General features: G+C 38.2%; 4 protein-coding genes across 7 annotated transcripts in view; 1 reads left to right on the top strand and 3 right to left on the bottom strand.

The window, feature by feature from the left end:
- Positions 1 to 579: 579 nt before the first annotated feature.
- LOC113687072 (uncharacterized) lies at positions 580 to 13,843 on the bottom strand. Of its 3 annotated transcripts, none has more exons than XM_027204777.2 (4): positions 13,754 to 13,843; positions 5,102 to 5,163; positions 4,245 to 4,371; positions 580 to 2,697 (listed from the first exon to the last, which is right to left on the bottom strand). In XM_027204777.2, the coding sequence occupies exons 2-4, from the start codon at positions 5,120 to 5,122 to the stop codon at positions 788 to 790; spliced, it is 2,058 nt and encodes a 685-aa protein (XP_027060578.2). In that variant the 5' UTR covers positions 5,123 to 5,163; positions 13,754 to 13,843; the 3' UTR covers positions 580 to 787. The 3 variants fall into 3 exon arrangements, with proteins under 3 accessions (XP_027060578.2, XP_027060575.2, XP_027060576.2); XM_027204774.2 differs by lacking the exon at positions 13,754 to 13,843 and adding an exon at positions 8,267 to 8,697; XM_027204775.2 differs by lacking the exon at positions 13,754 to 13,843 and adding an exon at positions 5,596 to 5,756.
- A 1,294-nt stretch (positions 13,844 to 15,137) lies between these two features.
- On the top strand, positions 15,138 to 17,038 carry LOC113687070 (multiple inositol polyphosphate phosphatase 1). The gene has a single exon (XM_027204772.2). It carries the CDS (start codon positions 15,138 to 15,140, stop codon positions 16,554 to 16,556), a length of 1,419 nt encoding a protein of 472 aa, XP_027060573.2. The 3' UTR covers positions 16,557 to 17,038.
- A 205-nt stretch (positions 17,039 to 17,243) lies between these two features.
- On the bottom strand, positions 17,244 to 19,784 carry LOC113687071 (uncharacterized). The gene has a single exon (XM_027204773.2). It carries the CDS (start codon positions 19,389 to 19,391, stop codon positions 18,018 to 18,020), a length of 1,374 nt encoding a protein of 457 aa, XP_027060574.2. The 5' UTR covers positions 19,392 to 19,784; the 3' UTR covers positions 17,244 to 18,017.
- Positions 19,785 to 19,911: 127 nt separating this feature from the next.
- The window catches only part of LOC113687068 (uncharacterized), an 11,845-nt gene continuing 10,854 nt past the window's right edge, over positions 19,912 to 20,902 (bottom strand). For both annotated transcript variants that reach the window (XR_016188676.1, XM_027204769.2), the window contains exon 10: positions 19,912 to 20,902. This exon is cut by the window's right edge and continues 531 nt beyond it. The gene's annotated coding sequence lies outside the window, so the exon portion shown is untranslated.

The raw sequence follows: 20,902 nt of genomic DNA, 5'->3' as shown, positions 1-20,902 counted from the left end.
CATGGCGTAGTTGAAACACTTCATTTAGGAATGTTTATCACTTAGAATCAATGAAGGGGCTATAATTCTTTGTGATTGAGTGTGGACTGATATGATTTGAGTCTTTTTAACGTTGACGAGATTGGCTTCAGTAGGATAAAAATCTTTTTCATAAGGTCTATTTGATTGGCTCGACAGGGCCTTACGGCTTTTTATCAAAGAGCCATGCAGGAGAAATTTTCTAGTTTTCTATTTTTTTATTTTATATTATATTTTATTATCTATACTGGCTCCTTGTTGCGCAGTTATATGCTGCAATGGGAATTCTTGCTTCCTTAAAAATTTATCATTCCCCCTCCCTCTGTTTTCTTATAATGTCACAAAATGTGCGCTTTTCTTTTACCCAACCTGGCTGTGTTTTGGGCTGCTTTGACTCTACTAAAGAATCACCTTAAGCACCCCTCCACCCTCCAACTCTTTGAAAGAAAAACTGCTGCAGCAAAACAAACCAACCAAACAAACAAACAGACTCTAATAATTCAGTAAACAAAAGCATGAGTTAAATATTTCAGTCTTAATGCTGCAAGATACGAAACACAAGCTTTCCACAATTTTATTGTGAAGAGATATTATGTGAATCAAACAGGAACAGGAAGAGATGTATTCAGTTCAGTACTAAAGACGATCTACGTCGAAAACTGCTCTTTAAAAGAGGTACAGGGATGTTTCAAATGCTTTGAAGGCTTGTGCATTATTCACAAGGAACCCAAAAAGATGGCTTTTTACAAGCAAGTTAGTTACAAGGTCATCAACAGTTTTCTGTAGGAAGGGAATCTATCGCAGAATTCTCATCTCTTTCAATTTTTGGTTCCTCTTCCTCGGCAATGTCTTTCGGTTCATCGGAAGAACCTTTAGTTCGCGAGAGCCAAGTATTAATTAACTGACGCATTCTGTCTGAACTCCGCATTTTCAATAGTGGTGGGCGTCTCCTAATCGAGTCACCCTCCCCTTCGTAAACAGTTGATTCCTCAACAATATCTTCCATCATGCCTTGACGAGGATTTTTCCTCTCCGGTTTTGTTTCCGGAAGATTCGAGAAAACGTTAGTCCGCCGGCCTCTTCGAGGGAGAGGTTTTGGCTCCTCGTTAAGCTCCCCATCTGTTTCGAAAGACTCACATTTCATGGGTTCTTCGCTGGCTTCAGTTATTTGCTGAGCAAACGAGGAAATAGCGCTGTTTATGCTAGCTTCATGCATGGCAGAAAATAAACTCTGTCTTCGACCCCTCCTTGGTCTAGGAGCAACCGCTGGAGCCATCGCGTCGAGCTGCGCAATTTGATTTTCGACAGTCACCTCACGCATATGAGAAAACAAATCTTGCCTTCTCCCCCTGTCCCTCTCTTGAAATGCTTCGAAAACAGGGGGAAGGACATCATCTTCATCGTTGCCTTTACCAGCAGTTCTCTTTTTAAAACTACTTCTACTGACCCCCACAATTGTCTCTGAATCATCCTTAAAGACATCTGCGATATCAGAGATCGTTGCCCGTTTTCTACATCTGTCAAAAAACGATCGAACTTTTCGAAACGCGGAACATCCGTCTATCGAATCAAACGTTTGTGACCGAGAATCAAACTCAGAAACTTCATCTGCAGCTTGCTTTACTCGTGATCTCTTGGCGCTAACCGTGAAAATCAAGACGCAGGTTATAACTTCCCCAGTGCGAAATAACGTTTGCAACGTCCACCAGTGCCAGGCGTCCACGAATTCAATGTCTGTATACACACCAAAAACACCCACTGCGGTGTAGATCATAACGCCGCAAATGAAAAAATTTGCCGCGGCAGAGGCGTAAATGAGAAATATATATACTTTATCTCCCTTTTCCTTGATCTGTTTATGACTGAAGAGTTGCTTGTCGAGTTTGTACGCGAGGTTTGCGTATCCGGCACCTAACGTAATTCCCCAAACGGAGAAGAATAACTGACAGAGTAAAATCATGATTTTTGCTTCCATGTAAATAGAAACGATTGTGTCTGAAACGATAACGAGAACAAAATGGAATGCAATCACGATCGAAATTGTTTCGAGCCTCTGAAATCTTGGAGGCGCAATGGACACACGAGCGGTCTCTACCAGGGCCAAAATTATGAGGGAGTCAGAGGCGGTGAGACAAGGGCCGCCGATGGACCATAACAGGCGCATTGTGAAAAGAGCCTTTATTAAGCTCCCTTGATGATACGGATCCAAAAACAGCACAAAGGCCCTGGTTGTGCCAAACAGCAGAACCATACCGTTTAAACAAACACTAAGGTATTTTCCTCTTAAGCCGTCGTAAATGTTCAAAATGACGTAATAACCAGCATAAGATCCAATGGCGAGGAAAGCGATAGCGAAGAAATAGACATGAATGTACCAAGCTGCCCTCCATTTTTCAAAGGCCTCACTCCATCTTGGCCCTGGCTCCGGCCACGTCTCTGGTTCTACATATGGTTCGGATTCTCCTGCTTGTTCACTTATTGCAGTTGACTCGCCTTCTGCCCGCGCCTCTCCTTCAGTATGAGGCTCGGCCTGCGTAATCTCTGTTTCAGGACGAGGTTCGGTAGCGGAAAGGGTGTATGCCTTGTTGGTAGTTACTTCTGTTTGAAGTGAAGCTGAGGCTGAAACACTTGATCTCACAGGAGTTGGCGCTGCCCTTGCGGTAACTATCGAAGCGTCCACTGAAATTTGAAACAAAATACCATTTAAATCGGAGGACAACATTAAAAAAGGTGACAGTTTGCTGGGAAATGCGTAGCAGCTAAAGGGAAGAATTAACAGTTAGATCTTGAGAGCTACCCTCTACACGAATACTAATACATTGTAGTTATCTCCTTGATTCGGGCTAAGTTTCAACCGTACTGTCCACACCACCTGAACACCACCCTCATCAAAAACGGAGCTTTTCGAATCCACTAGGATAGTGATCATAACGATCCATGATGACGCATTTATCTAGCACAATCTCCACATAAATATTCTCCAATGCGCCTAACAACACCTTGCGAGGGACTTTAGCCAAACTGAATTTAGTAGTTTACAATGGTTTTGAAAATACATTCTGCAGGTGCACCAAGGTTAATAATTTTCGGGAAATAAGGCCACATAACGAAAGTAGGAACAGCCAAAACTGATTGCGTGGCTTTTTAAATGTCACCATCTAAATCCGTATTTTTCGAAAAATTTGATAGGGGCCCATTAAAGTTACTTATGATAATAACCCTAATGTAGTTCATATCCAACATTCGCTTCTTGAAAACATTTTATGTCTCTCTACCACATTCATATTTAAATATAACATTATTTACCGGCGAGGAGGTGATATTTTAATAGACACTGAGGTAAATATTGTTTTGGTATACATCAGATAATTTCAATAGCTAGCGCACCAAACGAATTCTTAATTTCTGTCATTTTACTGATAGATGGTCGGAAATTAGACTGATGAATTTTTCCTCGAGCAATACTTATTTGTGCTCAACAGAGTCTCATTGTTTGAAAAGCTCTCGTTTCTCTTCGCTGCTGAAAGGTAAGACTTTTGAAGGTTTCTTTTGCTTCATCAATTAGTGCAACTAATTTAACACATTTTAAGTTACGTCTCCCACTTCGATAGCGATCTCCATCTGCTCTTTAACGATCTTTTTTTTTTTTTTTTTTACATCAAAATTTCTATGCTACGCAATCAAACCAAACTTTGTTGTCATTTTTGTATCTTTTGTAAGCTCTGTTAACGAACACATTTTCCGTCTAATACCCTATGAAATACAAGAGCCATTTTATACTTCTGTCTGTTCTCCGAGCTGAGTGGTACTTTGCTAATAATCTCCGAGCCAGCCAATCGGCGAACTCAGAAGAACTATTTATATACTGCTACACATTATGTATCCAAATAAGAAAAACATCTAAAGAATAAGCCGGTAAGTTTTTACGATCACTATTTCAATTAAATCGGACAAGCTCCCTGTTTTGGCCGCTTATTAACATCGAAAGGCATTAAAACATATTTACTCCCCCCAGGTCAAACAGATGAGAGCCACCGACGAAAAACAGTATGTAAATCGATATACTTGACTCTTGGTGTCAAAGTGATGTCTCAAGATTAACTACTTTAACAAAAACCATGTAAAAGCAAGTGATAAATAATGCATGAAGATGCAACCGTCTCAACTTTTCATCGTTGCGGAGAGAATAATATTTTCTGTAACTGTAAATTTTAATGACATTTTACCTGATATTGTTGGTGTAACTGATACGACCGTCCTCTGCGTGAAAGCGGTTGTCCCGGAAGAAGAGGGCGGCTGTATTGCTAGGCAGTACACAACATTCAAACATCCATACCATACGGTTATAAAAACCTACGAGAATAAAAATATTAGACCACGCAATTCGCAATTTAGTGTGACAGAACTGCATTTTAATAAACGTGGTTTTTTCTCAAGACTATTTTAAAAAAGTAAAATGCGAATTGGGTTTAAGACTTGTAGGTGTTTAATAAATTAGATTTCGCGGATATTATTCCGAAGACATCATTTTGTTATTATTTTGTTACAAAAAATTCTCGACATCTGCAGCGATATGGACAGCGATCCCGCAATTAGCAGTCTGTGGAACGTTTTGAATAATTAAAAGTGCAATTTCGGGGAAAAAGAGCAGTGTTGAAAGAGATGGTATGTGCTGTAGGCGAAGTTCTCCATTCAGATCTGAACTGAAATTGTTTGATAAAAGATACATCCCACAAAGATTGTGAATCTTAAGGTTGTAATGAAATGATCGTAGAGGGAAGATAAAAGTGGTGTGAAATTGAAATTGCTGGTTAAGGAGGAAGCGCCTTAAATTTTTATGTGTATTCTTAATTTCATCGAACAGGAAAGTGCTTTTTTTTTATGACATTCAAACTTTTGTTTTCATTATCGCTTGGAAAATCGTCGTTACTTTTCAACGGAACAATTTTCCCCGACTACAATTCGGCTGTGGTTTACGGGAATTCAGATTGCTGCTATTGACAAAAAAATTCTGCTATTCACATACACAGGTGGAACATCGATTGGTAATATTGAAAACATGACCGATAGTTTCTCCGCTTACCGAGTAAATCCAGATTTGCATTTCCTCCAACTAAAAGATCTTCAAGCCCCAGTAAGTGCTCCCTTTGATTGAGAAAAACAAAGCAATATTATCAGCAAAATCTAATCCGGCTGGTACGTTTTACGACGTCGCACTTTTTCATTCTCGCAGCATTTATTACATTGTGTTGCTTCGACAGTATTTAAATTTTTTCGTCACTGTATGTTACGACTAGAAAAGCAGAACACTTCATCTTCTCTTTGTTTACAGGAAATAGACGTATGCCATATTTTCTTACTTCAACAATAGATAGCCTGCCGAGTAGAAAGAAAAATTACTCTTTGTAACGGAGCCCACTCGATGAAGGTATTTTTCTTTTCTAAGTTGAACACAGGATGAATAGAACATAGGGCATTTTAGCGCCTTACATCTTTCAAAAAAGGAAAAAAATAAAGCAAACAACACCCTGACAGCTAGTCTACCGTGCAGCATTTTCGTTCCTAAAATCAGCTTACCCATAAAAAAAGAATCTTCTCATACTGGGTCTTTTTGCGGATTCCATCCTTCACAAAGTGGACCAAGCAAAATCTTGATCGAATGTATCATCATTCCAAAATTAAACCTAGCAGCTCTTTTTTACCAGCTCGCCATTTTAAGGAAAACATTGTATAATCACTAAAACTGTCGAGAAAAGAACCTGGTAGTTAGGAACCAATCAGAAGAAAGTAAACACCTCCATTAACCTCGTTATCTGTGTTGATGATTTACCAACCCAAAAATTATATAACACCATATCATGTGAGACAGCAAGCTACAGTGCTGCATAGAAAATTATCGAAAGCGTCTTAAAAGGCGAAACAGAATGATCTATTAACGAGCCAAATTACATCTTTGTGTTGAAACATTCAAATCACTGAGTCCGCTTAAACGGAAAACAACCCCACAGCCATGGAAGATGAAAGACAGGTGGTCTGGACAGGCAAATAAACGGCTATAATTTAATATAAAAAGACAATTTGTTGGCACACAACTGGCTGATGCATCACGGAGGCAAAAAATTGTCGTAGGTAGAGCCGAACACATTTTGAAGACTAAAAAATTATTAAAAATTGTACAGTTTTTATAAACGAAATATCCTCTCAGGTCCCGAACCTTCCTTTTGCTGAATACTAGTGAAGTCAAATGAAGTTTAAACACGAGTTAAGTGGATTGCTCTGTCCCTATCTATCTCCACCTTACGGATAGCATTTCAATCAAGTGAAACTTTCTCTATCCTCCGACAATTTCCTGACATTTAGCCGGTTCTTAATTTCTACTCCTGGCTGTAGCGAGGTATTTACAGAGCATAGTTTCTTTCCCAGGAGTACACCATAGTTACCATGCCAGGGGCTCGTTCCTTGAAAGTCGCAGTTGACACCAGTTTAGATTCAGAAATGAGGCGTTGTGAGGATTACAGAAATATAATAACATGCAAGGTCTGGCCTTGACCTTTGGTCTCGGAAAACTAGACCGCTACACTCCGTGGGATATAAAAGCACTGGTTCTGTGTCGGCCACGAGGCGGGAGCCCGAGGCTCACATTTTCCATCTTTATTATGTCCATTACTTCTGGTTTTAAATCTGTTTTTTCCTCACGTCTTTAACGGTTGCTTCTTTTATCTCCCTCTAAACTTTTACGATAATGAGTTCGTGCATATTAAATCAATTTTTTATTCCATTATGAATATACATATTTTTTTTACCACGTTTAGGCTGCTATGAATGAAAGGACAAGTTGTGCATCGTGAGCGAGCGCATTTGAAAGTTCCACGTTGGTCACTGGTTTGAAATGAACTTCTAACCAAAAAGTTGCTTATGTTTTTGTCACGTTTGAGTGAAATTAGTGCGTCTACCATTTATGCTACGAAACGATAAGTTTGGAATTCCGAGCCAATAAAATCACATGTGTATATGTAGCCTCGCACGTAAATTGGGGTCGGCATTTCCTGAGCAAGATGAGCAGAAATAAAAAAAATTAACTGATATAGCATATAGCTTCAGAGGAAATCCAGGAATTTGAATAGTTACTAACATCACCCACATAAAATATTCAGAACTGAAGACTGCTAGTGAGGAATTACAGTCACAAAACGAGCGTCAATTTGAGCATGAATATCTGACATGATTTACCGGGAGACTGACGCATGCGCAGTACTCTACTGTATACACACACGTCTTATATGTTTTTGTTGTTGTTGTTTTTTTCAACTTTAATCAGTAAATCCATCGATTAAGGATTAAAAAATGGTCATGCCTTAGGTTTAAAGCAGTCCCCTAAAATAACTTGAACAATTCCGCAAGCCTTGATCACGGTCAACGAAACGTTTTATCCTCAATTTCAGATCTGGGTAATTTATCAAAACGCGCTCGATACTGAGTCATATTTGGTTGAGAGGAACACCACAGAGTTTTTTTTATCCTCTCGGCTAAAATTATTCTGCCCTTAACAATTTTATACCTTGATATTGAGCCGTTAATTTAGGAAATCAATTTTGCTTTTCTTCGCCGCCTTGTTAAACATTGACTCAGCATCGACGTAATTAACAAAACAGAGCAATCTTACACGAAAAATATTAAGAAGAGACATTAGTTTTATATCCCACGGAGGATCAAGTGGAAAGCACGTTTGAGGAAGACTTGTTTCATAATCTTATCCAAACAAAACAGGTTTGCGTGCGCTATTTGGGTATTCCGGTTTAAACTTTGCATTTGCTGAAAGGATTCTCAAAGGAACAACAGATTAAAGCTTAGATGAAGCTTAATACAAAAACAGGGCCTGGGAGAAAACAAGTGCACATATCTTATATCTTCCATTTCAAACTTAGCTAGTTTGTTTGTTTTGAAAGAAAATGTCTACTCTCCTTTCGTCACCCGAACCGCCAACTTTTTTCTTTTTAATGCGGCGCAATTTGACTAACAAAACACCAACACATTTCAATTTTTCAAATTACATTAACTTTACTATTCGTTTTGGGATAAGTTAGTTGATTAAAGATATACGAAATGAACTTTTTTCCACCAATTTTTGACAACGGTTTCTAGATAAATTTTCGTATAACCAGATTTACACACTGCTTTTTTTTTTTTCTCGTCGAATGCGACAACGGACAAGACAAACATCGGTTTATAATAATTCGTGTTCGCTTACCATTCGTTGAAGAGCAGCTGAAGTCTATTTTTCGTCCCAAATTTGCACTGGTATCTTGCCCCAAACTAAGTCATTCGATCGTGGGTGATTCACAAAAGAGGCTGGATGTTTTGAAATTAAACTATTCACTGAGGAAATTCGATGTTTTCACGGGATGCCGCGAAGAAACTCATTTCGATTGTACTTTACATCTCCGAGCCAGCTGCCCGTGCTGTCAAAGAATTAAAGAAAGGAGAACCAGAAACGCAAAGAGAGGAGATGTCGGTGTCTTTTGGTCAGTAAGTTCCCATTTTTCTTCCTAATTGAATACAAGAGACGCTTGAAATTCCCTAGGCGACCATGTCAACACTTATTATTCCCAACCCTGAATTGCGCTTGTTAATATTTTTAACATTTCACGGCCCACGGTCAATAATAATGCTTTTAAGTGTGTCATCTTTTCTGCCAATGATGAAGAACTAAGTCATGAATTTATTCGTTACGTTGACAAGCGACCGTTTACTCAATTGCGAACAAGCTGCCAGAAGGAAAGGCAATGAAAAATAAATGAATAAATAAAATAGAACAATAAATAAATAAGTCTATATATAAATACGTAAATAGATAAGTAAATAAACAGATAAACAAGGCAGAGGATTGAGAAAGACCGCGCGTCTTTAAGAAATGTTCGGTTTCCGATACAAATCCGCATTAAGATTTGCACAAAATTGTAATGCTCGTAAACTTGAACTGCTATTTTTTTTCAATTAATTTAAGTTTTTCCAATGTTTACTTTTCATTTTTGGTTATGTAAAGATTTCTCGCGTAATATCTGTAGAAAATAATATTTGATTCTTTGTGACTAATGAGTTTCTCACCCTAAAACAAACTACCCATTGATTTAAAATTTTTTAACAAACCTGAATTAAGAATTGGCTTTGATGGAAATATCAGAAAAATTAAAAGAGTGATGAATTCTTGTCATGTTGAGAGGACAGTAAAAAATGAAAAAAAAAATTTTGATACGTTTGACATGCATCGTGACCCAAAGAACACTTCAAATTTGGAAGAACAAGCTTCTTTAAATTGAATGGCTGATATGAGCAATAAAGGCAATGTGCTTCTAGGATAACCATAATGTACCCCTATTTCATCTCTATCTATTTACTTTCTGTTAAATGTCCTATTGTTTACCGAGCTCAACAGCGGATGTTATAATTTAGAAATGTCTATCACTTTTACTAACAAAAATGGCAAGTTTTGGCGACTCTAGAAAAGTGCGATTGACTTTTACGCAGAGATTAAATGTCAAATATGTATTAATATGTTTTTTGCATCGTGAAACGAGAGCGTATGCCCTAATTTATCACTGGTATTGTTAAATTCAGAATCAAATTCGAAATAAGTTGTATAAACGAGTGAAATTGCGCGCCTACTCAAGCGACAGTAAATTATGCACATAATTCATTAGGCTCAAAACCAAGTTTATCCATTGATAATATTTTCGAGAGGTTTTATCTCAAGCTTCTTGAGTTAATTTTGGGGTAAACGTTTATCAATAAAATATAAACCTTCCACTGGACTGGCTGGCAAGGTACTATGTGTTTTTGTTCGCTTACAGTTTTGTGAAACACAGTAAACAAAAGGTCAAATCGCTGTCACTTTCCAGATCTGTACATGGGCACCGATCTTATTAGAGAAAAAAAAGAAAAAACAAATCATGCCCTAGCCGAGTATTTTGTTCAAAAGGAAACTACGGCAATGGTTTATTTGATAATTTCATCCTGATCACTATGCGTGTTTTGCCAAAAATGATTCGTAAATAAATCAATCTATTCTATGTAATGTATTTCAGTTTCGTCGCATCTTTCTAATGCATATTTAAATAATATGCGACTAATACATCTATCTATCTAATTATAACAGGTACCTTATTTAGATGTCATTCAATTATTCATTTTTTGTCTAAAGTAGAAAAACAAGTCTTTTTGATCAAAATTTCATCAATTATATAAGAGTTGGAGGAAAAATGCTATGACATCCACTGAGCTTTTACTCTGTTTTTCGTCTAATTTTCCAAATGCTTGCAATAGAAGATCTACATTTAAACCGTCAATTCTGAAGATTTACCAAAACATCTCACTTGTCAGCGTTGGTTCAATAGCGGAAAAAAAGTAGAAATTTCTAGATTTTTTTTAAACCGAAATCGGTGAATGAAAATCCCTCCTTAATTTCTAAACTGAGGCGGGACCAATTTTCGTTAACACTTTTCTCTTTGTTCACATGAACTATGCATTCATTTTGCGATCGTACAATCAGTGAGTAGTAAGGTCTTCGGAAGCATAGCTTTTTCCCCTACCTTACTGCTTTTGTGTCTACCCCTTCCCCTCTCCCCCCCGTCCCACTACCAATATAATGTTGAGTTTTGTATATCTGTCTTTAAGGTGGCGGGGAAGGACGCTTTAAAATGGATGGGAACTCCAAAAAACAAAACACCTCGTTGAGGAAAAATATTTTACTCAGCAACTCAATAAATAACTTTTGGGGCTATTTGCAGCTGCTAAGACTTTTAAACCCAGATTGCTGTCTTGCACGTCGTCTTGAAACATCCGCAACACAAACCGCAGAAATTAAGGCTCTAGACTGAAATTTAACACGAATTTTCACAGACAAGTTTCCATGGAAGTATATTTAAGTAGTGTGGCAACTTTTTTCTCAGTTGGCAACTCTCCTTGACCACTGTCATAAAAAATTGACAGACCAGTTTTCCGAAAGGAAATGATTTGGTTGATAAATTTACTGAGAAAATGTCCCCAGAAATTCACTTATTTACCTCTAAAGTGCGCTTGCGACCTTTTTCCGAAAAGTAATATAAAAAAGGTTAGAAATTTTCAAAAGAAAAACAAAGAGTGGTCGCCTCAAACACAAACCTGTCTCGAGGTTTTTATATCTAACCTACTAAAGTCAAGTCAAACATTAGATTAGCCGCAGTTATTGTAGTTAGAACAAGTTTCTTAAAGTTTCATGGAATAAGCCGCAGTGAAAACTTAAAACAACCTTCTAGTAGAAATGACATGAGTGCTTTCTTGCAGCGCACTTAAAATTACTCGTAGAGCGTTAACGAAATACTCACTTCACGTACGTCCGTTTACGCTAGCCCCAAAGAAAAGTGCATTATTTTGAAATCAGTAAACGGTATGCTCTGTCTCATAGTTGCGCAAAATGGTCTATTTCATACTCGTATGAAGCCTTTTTAGTATACAACACGCAAGTAAATAGTGCTTTTCTCGCTCTCTGATTGGCCTCCTCCAAACTGTCAAAGAGACAAATTCGAGCGTCCCAAGTTTAATTTCTGAGCTTTTTTCGGTAAATTGACAGAAATAAGGTAATTTAGGGGCACTTTCGGGGTTTATACTAAACCAAATCTTTGCGTCGTTATCGGTAGGAGTGGGGATACTTTCTTAGCCTCGAAGCGGCGGAGTAAATATCCACCTTTATTGACCACCACTTCCGTGAATGATTGTTGAAAATCAAAATAAGGCATCGTTCATAACTTTTTATTAGCAAGTTAGTTTTACCCAATCCCCCCTCCCCCCCCCCCAAAAAAAAAAGAAAGAAAAAGAAATAAGAAAAGAGCGGAATCGAAATTCATATGAAAGAATGGAAGTTTGTCAAGCTAATTTGGTTCCAGGATGATAAAACAAAAGGGGACATTGCATCCTGCTACCCGGTGGGAAAGCACGAGTTATCGGGAGATAGCTAAATTTACCGCTAGGAACAAGGGGAGAGCGTTAAAGTAAACGTGATGTCCCCTTTTTTATTTGATGCGGAAAAAAAACTGACCAACACCTTAATCCACCTTTATTTACCATAACTTCCGTGAATGATTGTTGAATATCAAAATAAGGCACCGTTCATAACTTTTCATTTGAAAGTTAGTTTTACCTAATCCCCCCCGAAAAAAAAATAAATAAAAAAGCGGAATCTTAATTCATATGAAAGGATGGAAGTTTGTCTAGCTAATTTGGTTCCAGGACGATAAAACAAAAGGGGACACTGCATCCTGATTAGCCGGTGGGAAAACACGAGTTATCGGGAGATAGCTAAATTTACCGCTAGGAATAAGGGGAAAGTGTTAAAGTAAACGTGATTTCCCCTTTTTATTTGACGCGGAAAAAAAAACTGACCGACGCTTTAATCATGGCAGTACCTTGACAATAATTTCTGTGTGATAGATAACTGCAACTTAATTGCAAAACAATCCAGCAATCAATTAAGCAGACCAGAAATATATCGAAAGTTGTTGACATGGCGGATTTTTCAACTCACAAAGATACTTAAATCGCTCTCTAAAACACTTGTATTAATCGTAGAGATCTGAATATGAAAAAAAAAAAACATGATATTCTACAGGAGACAGATGTTCTTCGTCTCGTCACAAACGCGGAACGAGGAAAGCATTCTGAGTACCCATGAGGAATCGAACGCCAGGCCTTCAAATTCGGCGCTACGATGCTCTCTCCCACAGCTTAGGAGAACTCGCTAATGCACTAGGTAAGGCTTTTCTTAGTGCATATGTGTGAGTCGGTCCGTATCACGGTTTCGAGGGGGTAAATCGAAGAGGAAAGATTGCAAATTTTTAGATCGATAATGAAATAAAGGAAAACGTTTCTCGTCTTGCTGCGAGCATGGGACAAAGAAAAAAATACGTGTAAGAAACGTGCCGTCACGTCTCATGGATCATCTATTGCCGTTTCCCACAAGCAAAATCCAAATGATTAACTCTTGATGTCACTAAATAAAGAATTACCCGGACAAGATAAGCAAAACAAAGGTTTCAAAACATCTGTTGGTCTTCGTCGTAAAACAAATAATGTAAACATTTACCATTTAGCGAGGTGAGAGCACGCGAAAATGTCAAGAGAAATTAACGACCAAAACAATAGTATTTTATTTTTGTTCTAAATTAATTTGACCTGGAACAGTTCGTGCGGCAGCATTTCGGATGACTCTAACTGTTGTGGAGTTCAGGGTAGCCTTTTTCTAATTCCGTTTGTTCGGTGGAACGTGCTCATCGAAAAATTTACGTTCGTAAACTTTTTTCCGCAATCGGTAATTAGTGGACCTCTCCGTAGGAAGTCAGTCGATTAATTTCCGCGTTAGACCTGTTTTTCTGTTATTGAACGGAGTCTTCTAAATAAGAAAAAAATCCAAAATCCGTCGATATGGGATTTTTCTGCAAAGCAAAGCTTACAATTTCAAAATGCGAAAATTGACGAAAGGGAAATACATTTTCTATTTTGATGTAATTTGCGACAACGACCACGAAAATGCAGACATATTTTTTTTTCAACGAATGCAGATAATACAGATGCAATTACCTAACATCAGTTAAGATTTACACAAACTTTCCGGTAAATCCTCGATGCTTTTGACTCCTTCTTTTGCGATGAAACTCTGAAAGTTACCCTGAAATGAAGGTATATCAACGAAACACTTCATACTTACGAGTAGTGCTTGTTTATCTCGTATGACAGCCTTCATGATGAGTTACATGGCCTCAGGTTTAGTTTTCGCGTTAGTCAATGTATTCAGTTTGAAAGTTTACTTAAAGCTGCTGCCGCTGACACGACCAAATGCTTCCACAGACCTCCCCCGCAATCGTTAACATAAGAAAATTGTTAACCAGTTTCCTGGTTGGCTTAGATAGTAGAGCACCGGACCCACTGCCGTGCGGGAGGTCGAGTGTTTAAGCTCCAGACCAGAACAACATTGAGTGTCTTAGAACAGTTGAGGAGAATGTGCAAGCTATTGCTGTGACCTCTGCAAATGGTTAGACGTGCTGGTCTTCTCAGAAAAGGAAAATAAACCGTTGAGTTTGATTGTTGCTCTCGGTGTTGTACTGTGGACTTGATTCCGAAATTGGGAACGTCTGCAAAAATGTCTTTCAAAATTGTAAACTGATCAATGCAGTCTGGCTAAAGTTTCCCGCAAAGTGTTGTAAAGTGTTATGAGCTAATGGATATGGCGCTAGCGAAATCGTCAATTAATTATTATTGTCATCATCATTATAGTTCTGCCTGTCTAGATTCCTTTAAACCAATCACCTTCGGGGAATTGTCATTCATAATCCCCAGTCAAATGAACTATGATGAAATCACACTTTTACCCTCCAATCTTTAGATATTCAAGGTATATTTTGAAGATTTTAAGGGCAGGCAGCATATGGTTAAGACAGGTATACCTATTTTTCGGAAGAGAGTTCGATGAAAAAATAATGAACAGATAAATAAATTAATCAATGAACGAATAAATAGATAGATGAAAATAATTGAATACTCAAACAATTTATTTAAAAGGACAAAGAATTCAGTTCAAGGCTGCTTCAAAATTAATACAATGTTTTGGATCATAGTGCTGTTTGTTTTTACTTCTCACGTATGGAAAAACATAAGCAACACGAAGGGAAACGGAAGCGAAACTTTTACTTATAGTTTATTGTCATCAATTTTAATGAGCTCGTTTTCGTTCATCGTGATGTTTTCTTTTTCGTCAAACCATAATTTACCACAAACACGGCTTAATGTATTCTTATTTTCTAAATATAATTTTATCCTCAGCAGAAGTTCGCTTTTCTTTAGGAGTCTAGTTGTCACTATCAGCGATGGGCTCCCAGTATAAGCATCAAAATCTAGGGAAAGGCGAAGGAAATCTCAGTTACCCATAAACAATGACGTCATGACGTTCTTTGACGTGACATTTTTGCATTTTGTGTAGATCTATCGGCAAGCGTTACATTTCAGCTATGCATCAATATCCCCTAAACATAACGTTGTTATGGTTTAAGCATGCGTACTCGGCCGTGTAAACACAGCCACGAACGTCCCTCAACATGGCTTTGAAACTGGTTTTATTCTCTATTATTCGATTATTTTTCTTTCAGTATGCTAGAGGCTCGCAAACGTTTCGCCTTGGAACGAAAACAGCATACCACTTCAACAATTCTGCTTCCTCGATAACACACCCCGACCGATGTGAACCTATTCATCTCAACATGGTGATACGCCACGGCTCTCGACTTCCAAGTGATGGCGATATGGAAGAAATTGATGCACTTTTAACCAAGCTGAACCAAATCTACACAAAAGATTCGCCATTCCGCTACCAAAATCTCACGTTACCATGGATCAAACCACCGCTGTGGAACGACGGTAATCCAGGCGAGTTAACAGCCGTTGGTGAAATTGAACAATACAGTATCGCCAAAAGGTTTCGAGCCCGTTTTAACAGAGTCTTCGACAATAAATACTGGAATAAATATTACAGTTTTGTGTCTTCAGATAAACCTCGCACGGCTCAAAGCGCCATGGCGTTTGCCCACGGATTATTTGAATCCCAAGGTCCTGTAAGCCCATCAAAATTTCAACCCGTTGCTGTCATGTTTTCTGGTCGTCAAAACCAGGATAAATTATTGTCTTCTTACAAAACATGTCCTCGGTACGAGATCGACGTTGACGAGAATGGCCTTGATGAAGTGGAAAAGTTTTTGAAAGGACCAGAAGCTAGGAGTGTAACAGAACGACTTGAAAAAAGACTCAAGATAACCGGAAAGATGTCACTGACGTTTGATCTTGTCGAGAAAATTTTCCGGTTGTGTGCGTTTGGAGTAATGAACCGTAACGACAGCAGCTGGTGTGATTTGTTGGAAGATAATGATGTCAAAATAATGGAGTATCAGGGTGATCTGAAAGCGTATTACGAGCACTCATACGGAAACCAGCTAAATCTGGAGATGGAATGCACTCTGCTTTCTGAAATCACGAAAAATTTGCGTGACTTCTCCGCAGGTCAAACCGATCTTCGGGGAGTATTTCGATTCACGTCATCAGGCGCTTTAGTTGGGTTGTTGACAATTCTCGGACTTTTCAAAGATTCCATACCTTTGCGGGCAGACAATTACCTCCAAATGAGAAAGCGACAATTCGTTTTGTCTAACATGGTTCCCATGTCGGGCAATGTCGCTGTGGTTTTATATGCGTGCAAATCCTCAGGAATGGCGGAAAAACGGGATCACAAAGTGCAGGTGTTGGTGAACGAGGAACCAGTAACTCTGGCATGTTGTCATGGAAACGTAATATGTAGTCTTGACGAATTTTTGTCATGTTTTAAGGAGACTGTTGACAGCTGTGATTTGGAAGCCATGTGTTCTCTATCGTCAACTGATCAACCAAAGGCCATAGCTACTCTACTTTATCCCCGGCAGATCCTATTATCATTTTTCCTTGTTTTTACCCTTTTTATTAGATTCTAACAGCCTCGTCTCCATTCTGCATACAGAGAGAACCAATATGTTAATAAATTATTTGCCAACTCAAAGATCTGCACCAGGCTGTGGCCTGTTTCAGGTACCTAGTCTGTGAAGAGCAAATTAGCTAGCAGTTGCAGTCGTCAAGGCAAACACTTACATTTGCTGTTTTAAATGTGCGTGCTTATGGATCAAGAGCTTGGCACAGGCTACCCAAGGAGTTGGGTAACCCTTTAGCTGATCTTGGCCCATGGCTATACTTAGGAAAGAGGACTGAGTTGTTTCTTTTTTGTTTTTTTGTTTACGTTGACCACTACTCTTCTATTTTTCTTGTAGTTTTAGGACTACTTAGGAAGCAACTGTCAACTATATGTGAAATTATAGATCCTCTTTTATTCTGCAAGATTTCCTTAATTCCATAACATTTAAGTGTGCCAGATCATCAACGAAAATTCGTAATAAATATACCTTACTACCATTTGAAAAAAGGTTTACTTGAAAATCTGCATTCGAGGCCAGCAGTAATGCTGCATTGCCAGTTGTTGAGGCAGGGCAAGGGGGGGGGGGTGGTCTAGCAGTCTTGTCATAATGCTTTTTATGATCTGCCACTGTCATTTTTTTCTAGATGAACTGACAATTCATGCAGTGGAGCTGTATAGCTACAAATCTTAAATGCAAAGTAATAGCTCTGAGTAATGTTAAGAACATTTTTTATCTAACTCAGATACAATGAGGGATAAATTGACCTCGTTCAAACTTATAAAATAAAATAATTTACAGCATTGATATCAAGAAATTACATAGTTATTTGGTGTTGGAACTAAATGGCTTGAAATTCCACGTGTTCCTATGTTTTGCCTGTTTTTGTTGCAAATCTACCACAACATTTCAAAAATTATCAAACATCTGAAGAGAAAAAAAGACCTCAATTTGAGAAAAAACTCTTTACAGCTGAAAGAAGTTGCCAACAAACAGATTGGAATGTTGACTGCATGGAAGATTAGTCAAATTTGGTATTATATATTAGAAACAAGCTAAATAGTTTTGAGACACTGGTGACAAATACCTAATGTTTTTAAGTTTCAATTTCCTATTAGACCTATTTTGGAAGATAACAATTAAACTGGTTCTAAATAGTATGAGAGAGATGGTAAGTTTGAGCTTAGTAAAAAAATAGAGAAAGATGTTTTTCATCTTGTGACAAGCATAGAACAAAGAAAAAATTGAGTCACCACAAGAACCTCAGGCCATGCTCCAATGCTTTACCACTGAGCCACAGAGACTCTATGGTAAGTGAGTGACGCCTATTATGAGGTACATATGACACACGTCCTGTGTACTGCTAGGATCAGCAATATCGATAGCATCATGTTTGTGAATAGAATAGGAAAGATGGTATGGGCCCCCTCACCATAGAGTCTCTGTATCTTAGTGGTCTCTTTAATGGCTACAATTTGCTTCGGATCTTCAAGAACATTCATTTACTCTTGTACTAGCAAGAGGTGAAAATAATAGATAAGCTTTTAAGTTTCTTGGTAAGGGCAGATGTGTCACTTGTGCTGGTGGAACCAACCCATTAATCACTAAACGACATAAATGTTGCAGTTCAAATTTTAGAGGCAACTGCCAGATCCGAACTAAGCCATCACTCTGTCCAATGGCCAGTTCATTACAGCTCCTTGCAAAGGCAACAGAACACACAATGGTTGTGCTTGACTCATTAGAAACAGAGTCTAGCCTGGCATCAGGTACATGTATTGAACTTATCTCATAAAGAGTCTGTAACAGTTCTGTTTCAGATACAATAACTTTTCCCTGTGAAGTACCAAAGGCTAATAAGGCACCATCTGCGCTGTATGAAAATGCTGTCAACTTAGTTGAACCTGTCACAATCTTTGTTTCTGTTACACATTTAGTGTTACCATCTTGAATATACCAGATCTGAAAAACACCATCCTCATAGCAGGCTGCAAGCTTTTGAAATGGAAAACAGGGAACAAAAGAACAACTGCAAGCATTTCTTGCAACATCAGTCCTAATGGCAGACAGCAACTCTAAATTTTCACTTTTCAGAACATATAGCTGACTCAAGGAACTGGAAAATGCAACAAGGGAGCTGTCTGGTGAAAAGACACAGCTGATCAAGTGACCGGAAAATCCTGGAAAAACAACTTCACAACTGACTCTTCTTGAACTTTTTAGCTTTTTCTTGGACTTCACTTGCCATAGGCAAATTTCATTTGTTTCAGTACCTCTGTGAGATTCTAGCGTAACATTGCTCACTGTCACGGCTTTGCGGCCGTCCGGAGCAAACACGCAACATAAAGCTCTGGACAGAAGACTTCTATCGCCATATCCACCTGTATCACAGTCAATTGTGAACGGTTCTAGAGTACAATCGTCTGTGTGCTCAGCCAAAATAATTTGTCCGTGACCTGTGTTTAAAATAAACGACAAAATCTCCCCATTTGGCGAAAAATTGCAAACGGGACGCGGTGAGTACGTGAACAGGCTGTTATCATGGGTTTCCTCGAGGCTATCGAGGTCCCAACATTGAACAAATCCTGCTCGAAAATGTCTCAAATCAAGGCCAGCAAATGTTGTAAGTGACAGCAAACTTGTATCGTCGTTCGGAGAAAAGGCACAGGCTGTTACCTTCATCATTTGATCAGTTCCTAATGGGCCTGAATGCTTTAGTTCCTTCAAGACGGTAAAGGGTGGAGGAATTGGTTCGCCTTTCAAATGAAATGACCGGTAAGTTGTCGTGCAAAGAGCCAGTTCTGTTCCGTGAATATCTGATTGGTTTGGTTTTGATGAATCCAAACCCATGCCTAAACTCATTCCTAAATCATACAGTTCGCCCTAAGCGACACTTTTCAGGTAACAAGTTGAAGAACGGCGTGAAGTGTTAAATCTTCACGAGTTCACAAAGGCGTACATAGAGCGTTCTCCATCTTTGTTTGTATTTTGGTACCCAAGCCTCCCGCTTTTTGGGATGAGCGGCTGCAATGCCATGCTATAGGCGATTCACCTTAGCGGTTCCCATGCGGTAACCCTGAAAATTGGCAAGGGAGATGACACACTGTAGGTTGATCTAGGATGAGGGGAAGATCTGAGTATCGGGGCAACAAATAACATAATAATATTAAGTAATTAGAAATTGTTACAAGACACCAATCCTATTAAAGAACAGCGAGTTTGCAGCATTGGAAAATGGCAAAAAATATATCGCTCGATTACAGTTAACGCAAATATAATTCAACTTTCGGGCAAAGTGTCTCCAAGCCCATGGCAAGAAGTTCCATTCTTCCCGTTTGCGTTAACGTCATTCTTAGCCTCTGATAATCCAACAGCCAAACAGTACCAGAGGAAAAAAGGTTTATTGTAACATGTATACATGATAATAGTTTTCGGTTCTCTACCTTTGGAGTTTACTAATATTTCTAATATTACACCATACTATCAACACACGCTGGCCTCTTCTCCAGTCTTTATCACACGGCCTAAAAAACACATAGTTCGTAATTAAACACGTATCTCGATTATGCAATAAATTCATTTGATTATCCAACCTTTGTGTTAAATACAATTCCTTATTGGCCGATTTCACAATATTCTTTTCAATTTCATACCTGCACTTCTATTAACCATCGATAACTTTTGTATAACTTGTCTTTTCTTAATTCAATCCAAATTTACAAAAATAAGCGAGCAACAATGTCTTACTCTGATAATCACTTAATTCTTCTCCTTAATTACTGTCCTCTTTACAAATAAATATTCCATGCATGGTCAGCTATCTTTGTTTTAGCCGTTTTAGCAGCATTATTACATACAAATTGCTTGAGCTTACAAATTAAACTTAACACATTGTGTTGGCTTTGCTTTCTGACAAGAACGAAATACAACATAGTATGAAAAAATAAATAAATTAATATTGGTCATAAATCTTTGATATCAGGCATTTTGACCAATTCTTACTTCCCAGCGTTATTTATTACAATAAATTATGCCTTTAAGTTCTGCATGAACACAAAATGAACTCTATTTACATTTTTTTCGGTTTGTTTACATGTGCCATGCAGACGAAACCTCAATAACACGCAAACTCTGAACGTGAAAACCAAACTTTCTTTTTTGCTACCGTAGACCTTTATTGTTTAAACAAATGAAAAACAAGACCAAAAGGAATCGGAAAAAGCAATATGAATCGATAACTCCTGCAGTACAGACACACGAGCTTAACGTTTTGAACTCTCAGAAATATCAAACCTGCTCTTCTGGGTTGTCTGTAACATGCTTGGAAGAAGGATTAAGTGCAATTCGAATAATTTTTGTTGAGATGTGTAATG

The sequence above is a fragment of the Pocillopora damicornis genome, chromosome 7 (assembly GCF_964200805.1).
Source record: "Pocillopora damicornis chromosome 7, jaPocDami1.2, whole genome shotgun sequence".
Taxonomy (NCBI): domain Eukaryota; kingdom Metazoa; phylum Cnidaria; class Anthozoa; order Scleractinia; family Pocilloporidae; genus Pocillopora; species Pocillopora damicornis.
This window is presented reverse-complemented; position numbering and strand designations above follow the sequence as displayed.

Coding starts and splice junctions, on each gene's coding strand:
- LOC113687072 (XM_027204777.2), bottom strand. CDS start 5,122: ATGCAAATCTGGATTTACTCG. Junction 4,372..5,101: donor TGCAAATCTGGATTTACTCG/GTAAGCGGAGAA, acceptor TTATTCTCGTAG/GTTTTTATAACCGTATGGTA. Junction 2,698..4,244: donor AGTTACACCAACAATATCAG/GTAAAATGTCAT, acceptor TTCAAATTTCAG/TGGACGCTTCGATAGTTACC.
- LOC113687070 (XM_027204772.2), top strand. CDS start 15,138: ATGGCTTTGAAACTGGTTTTATTCTCTATTATTCGATTATTTTTCTTT.
- LOC113687071 (XM_027204773.2), bottom strand. CDS start 19,391: ATGAGTTTAGGCATGGGTTTGGATTCATCAAAACCAAACCAATCAGAT.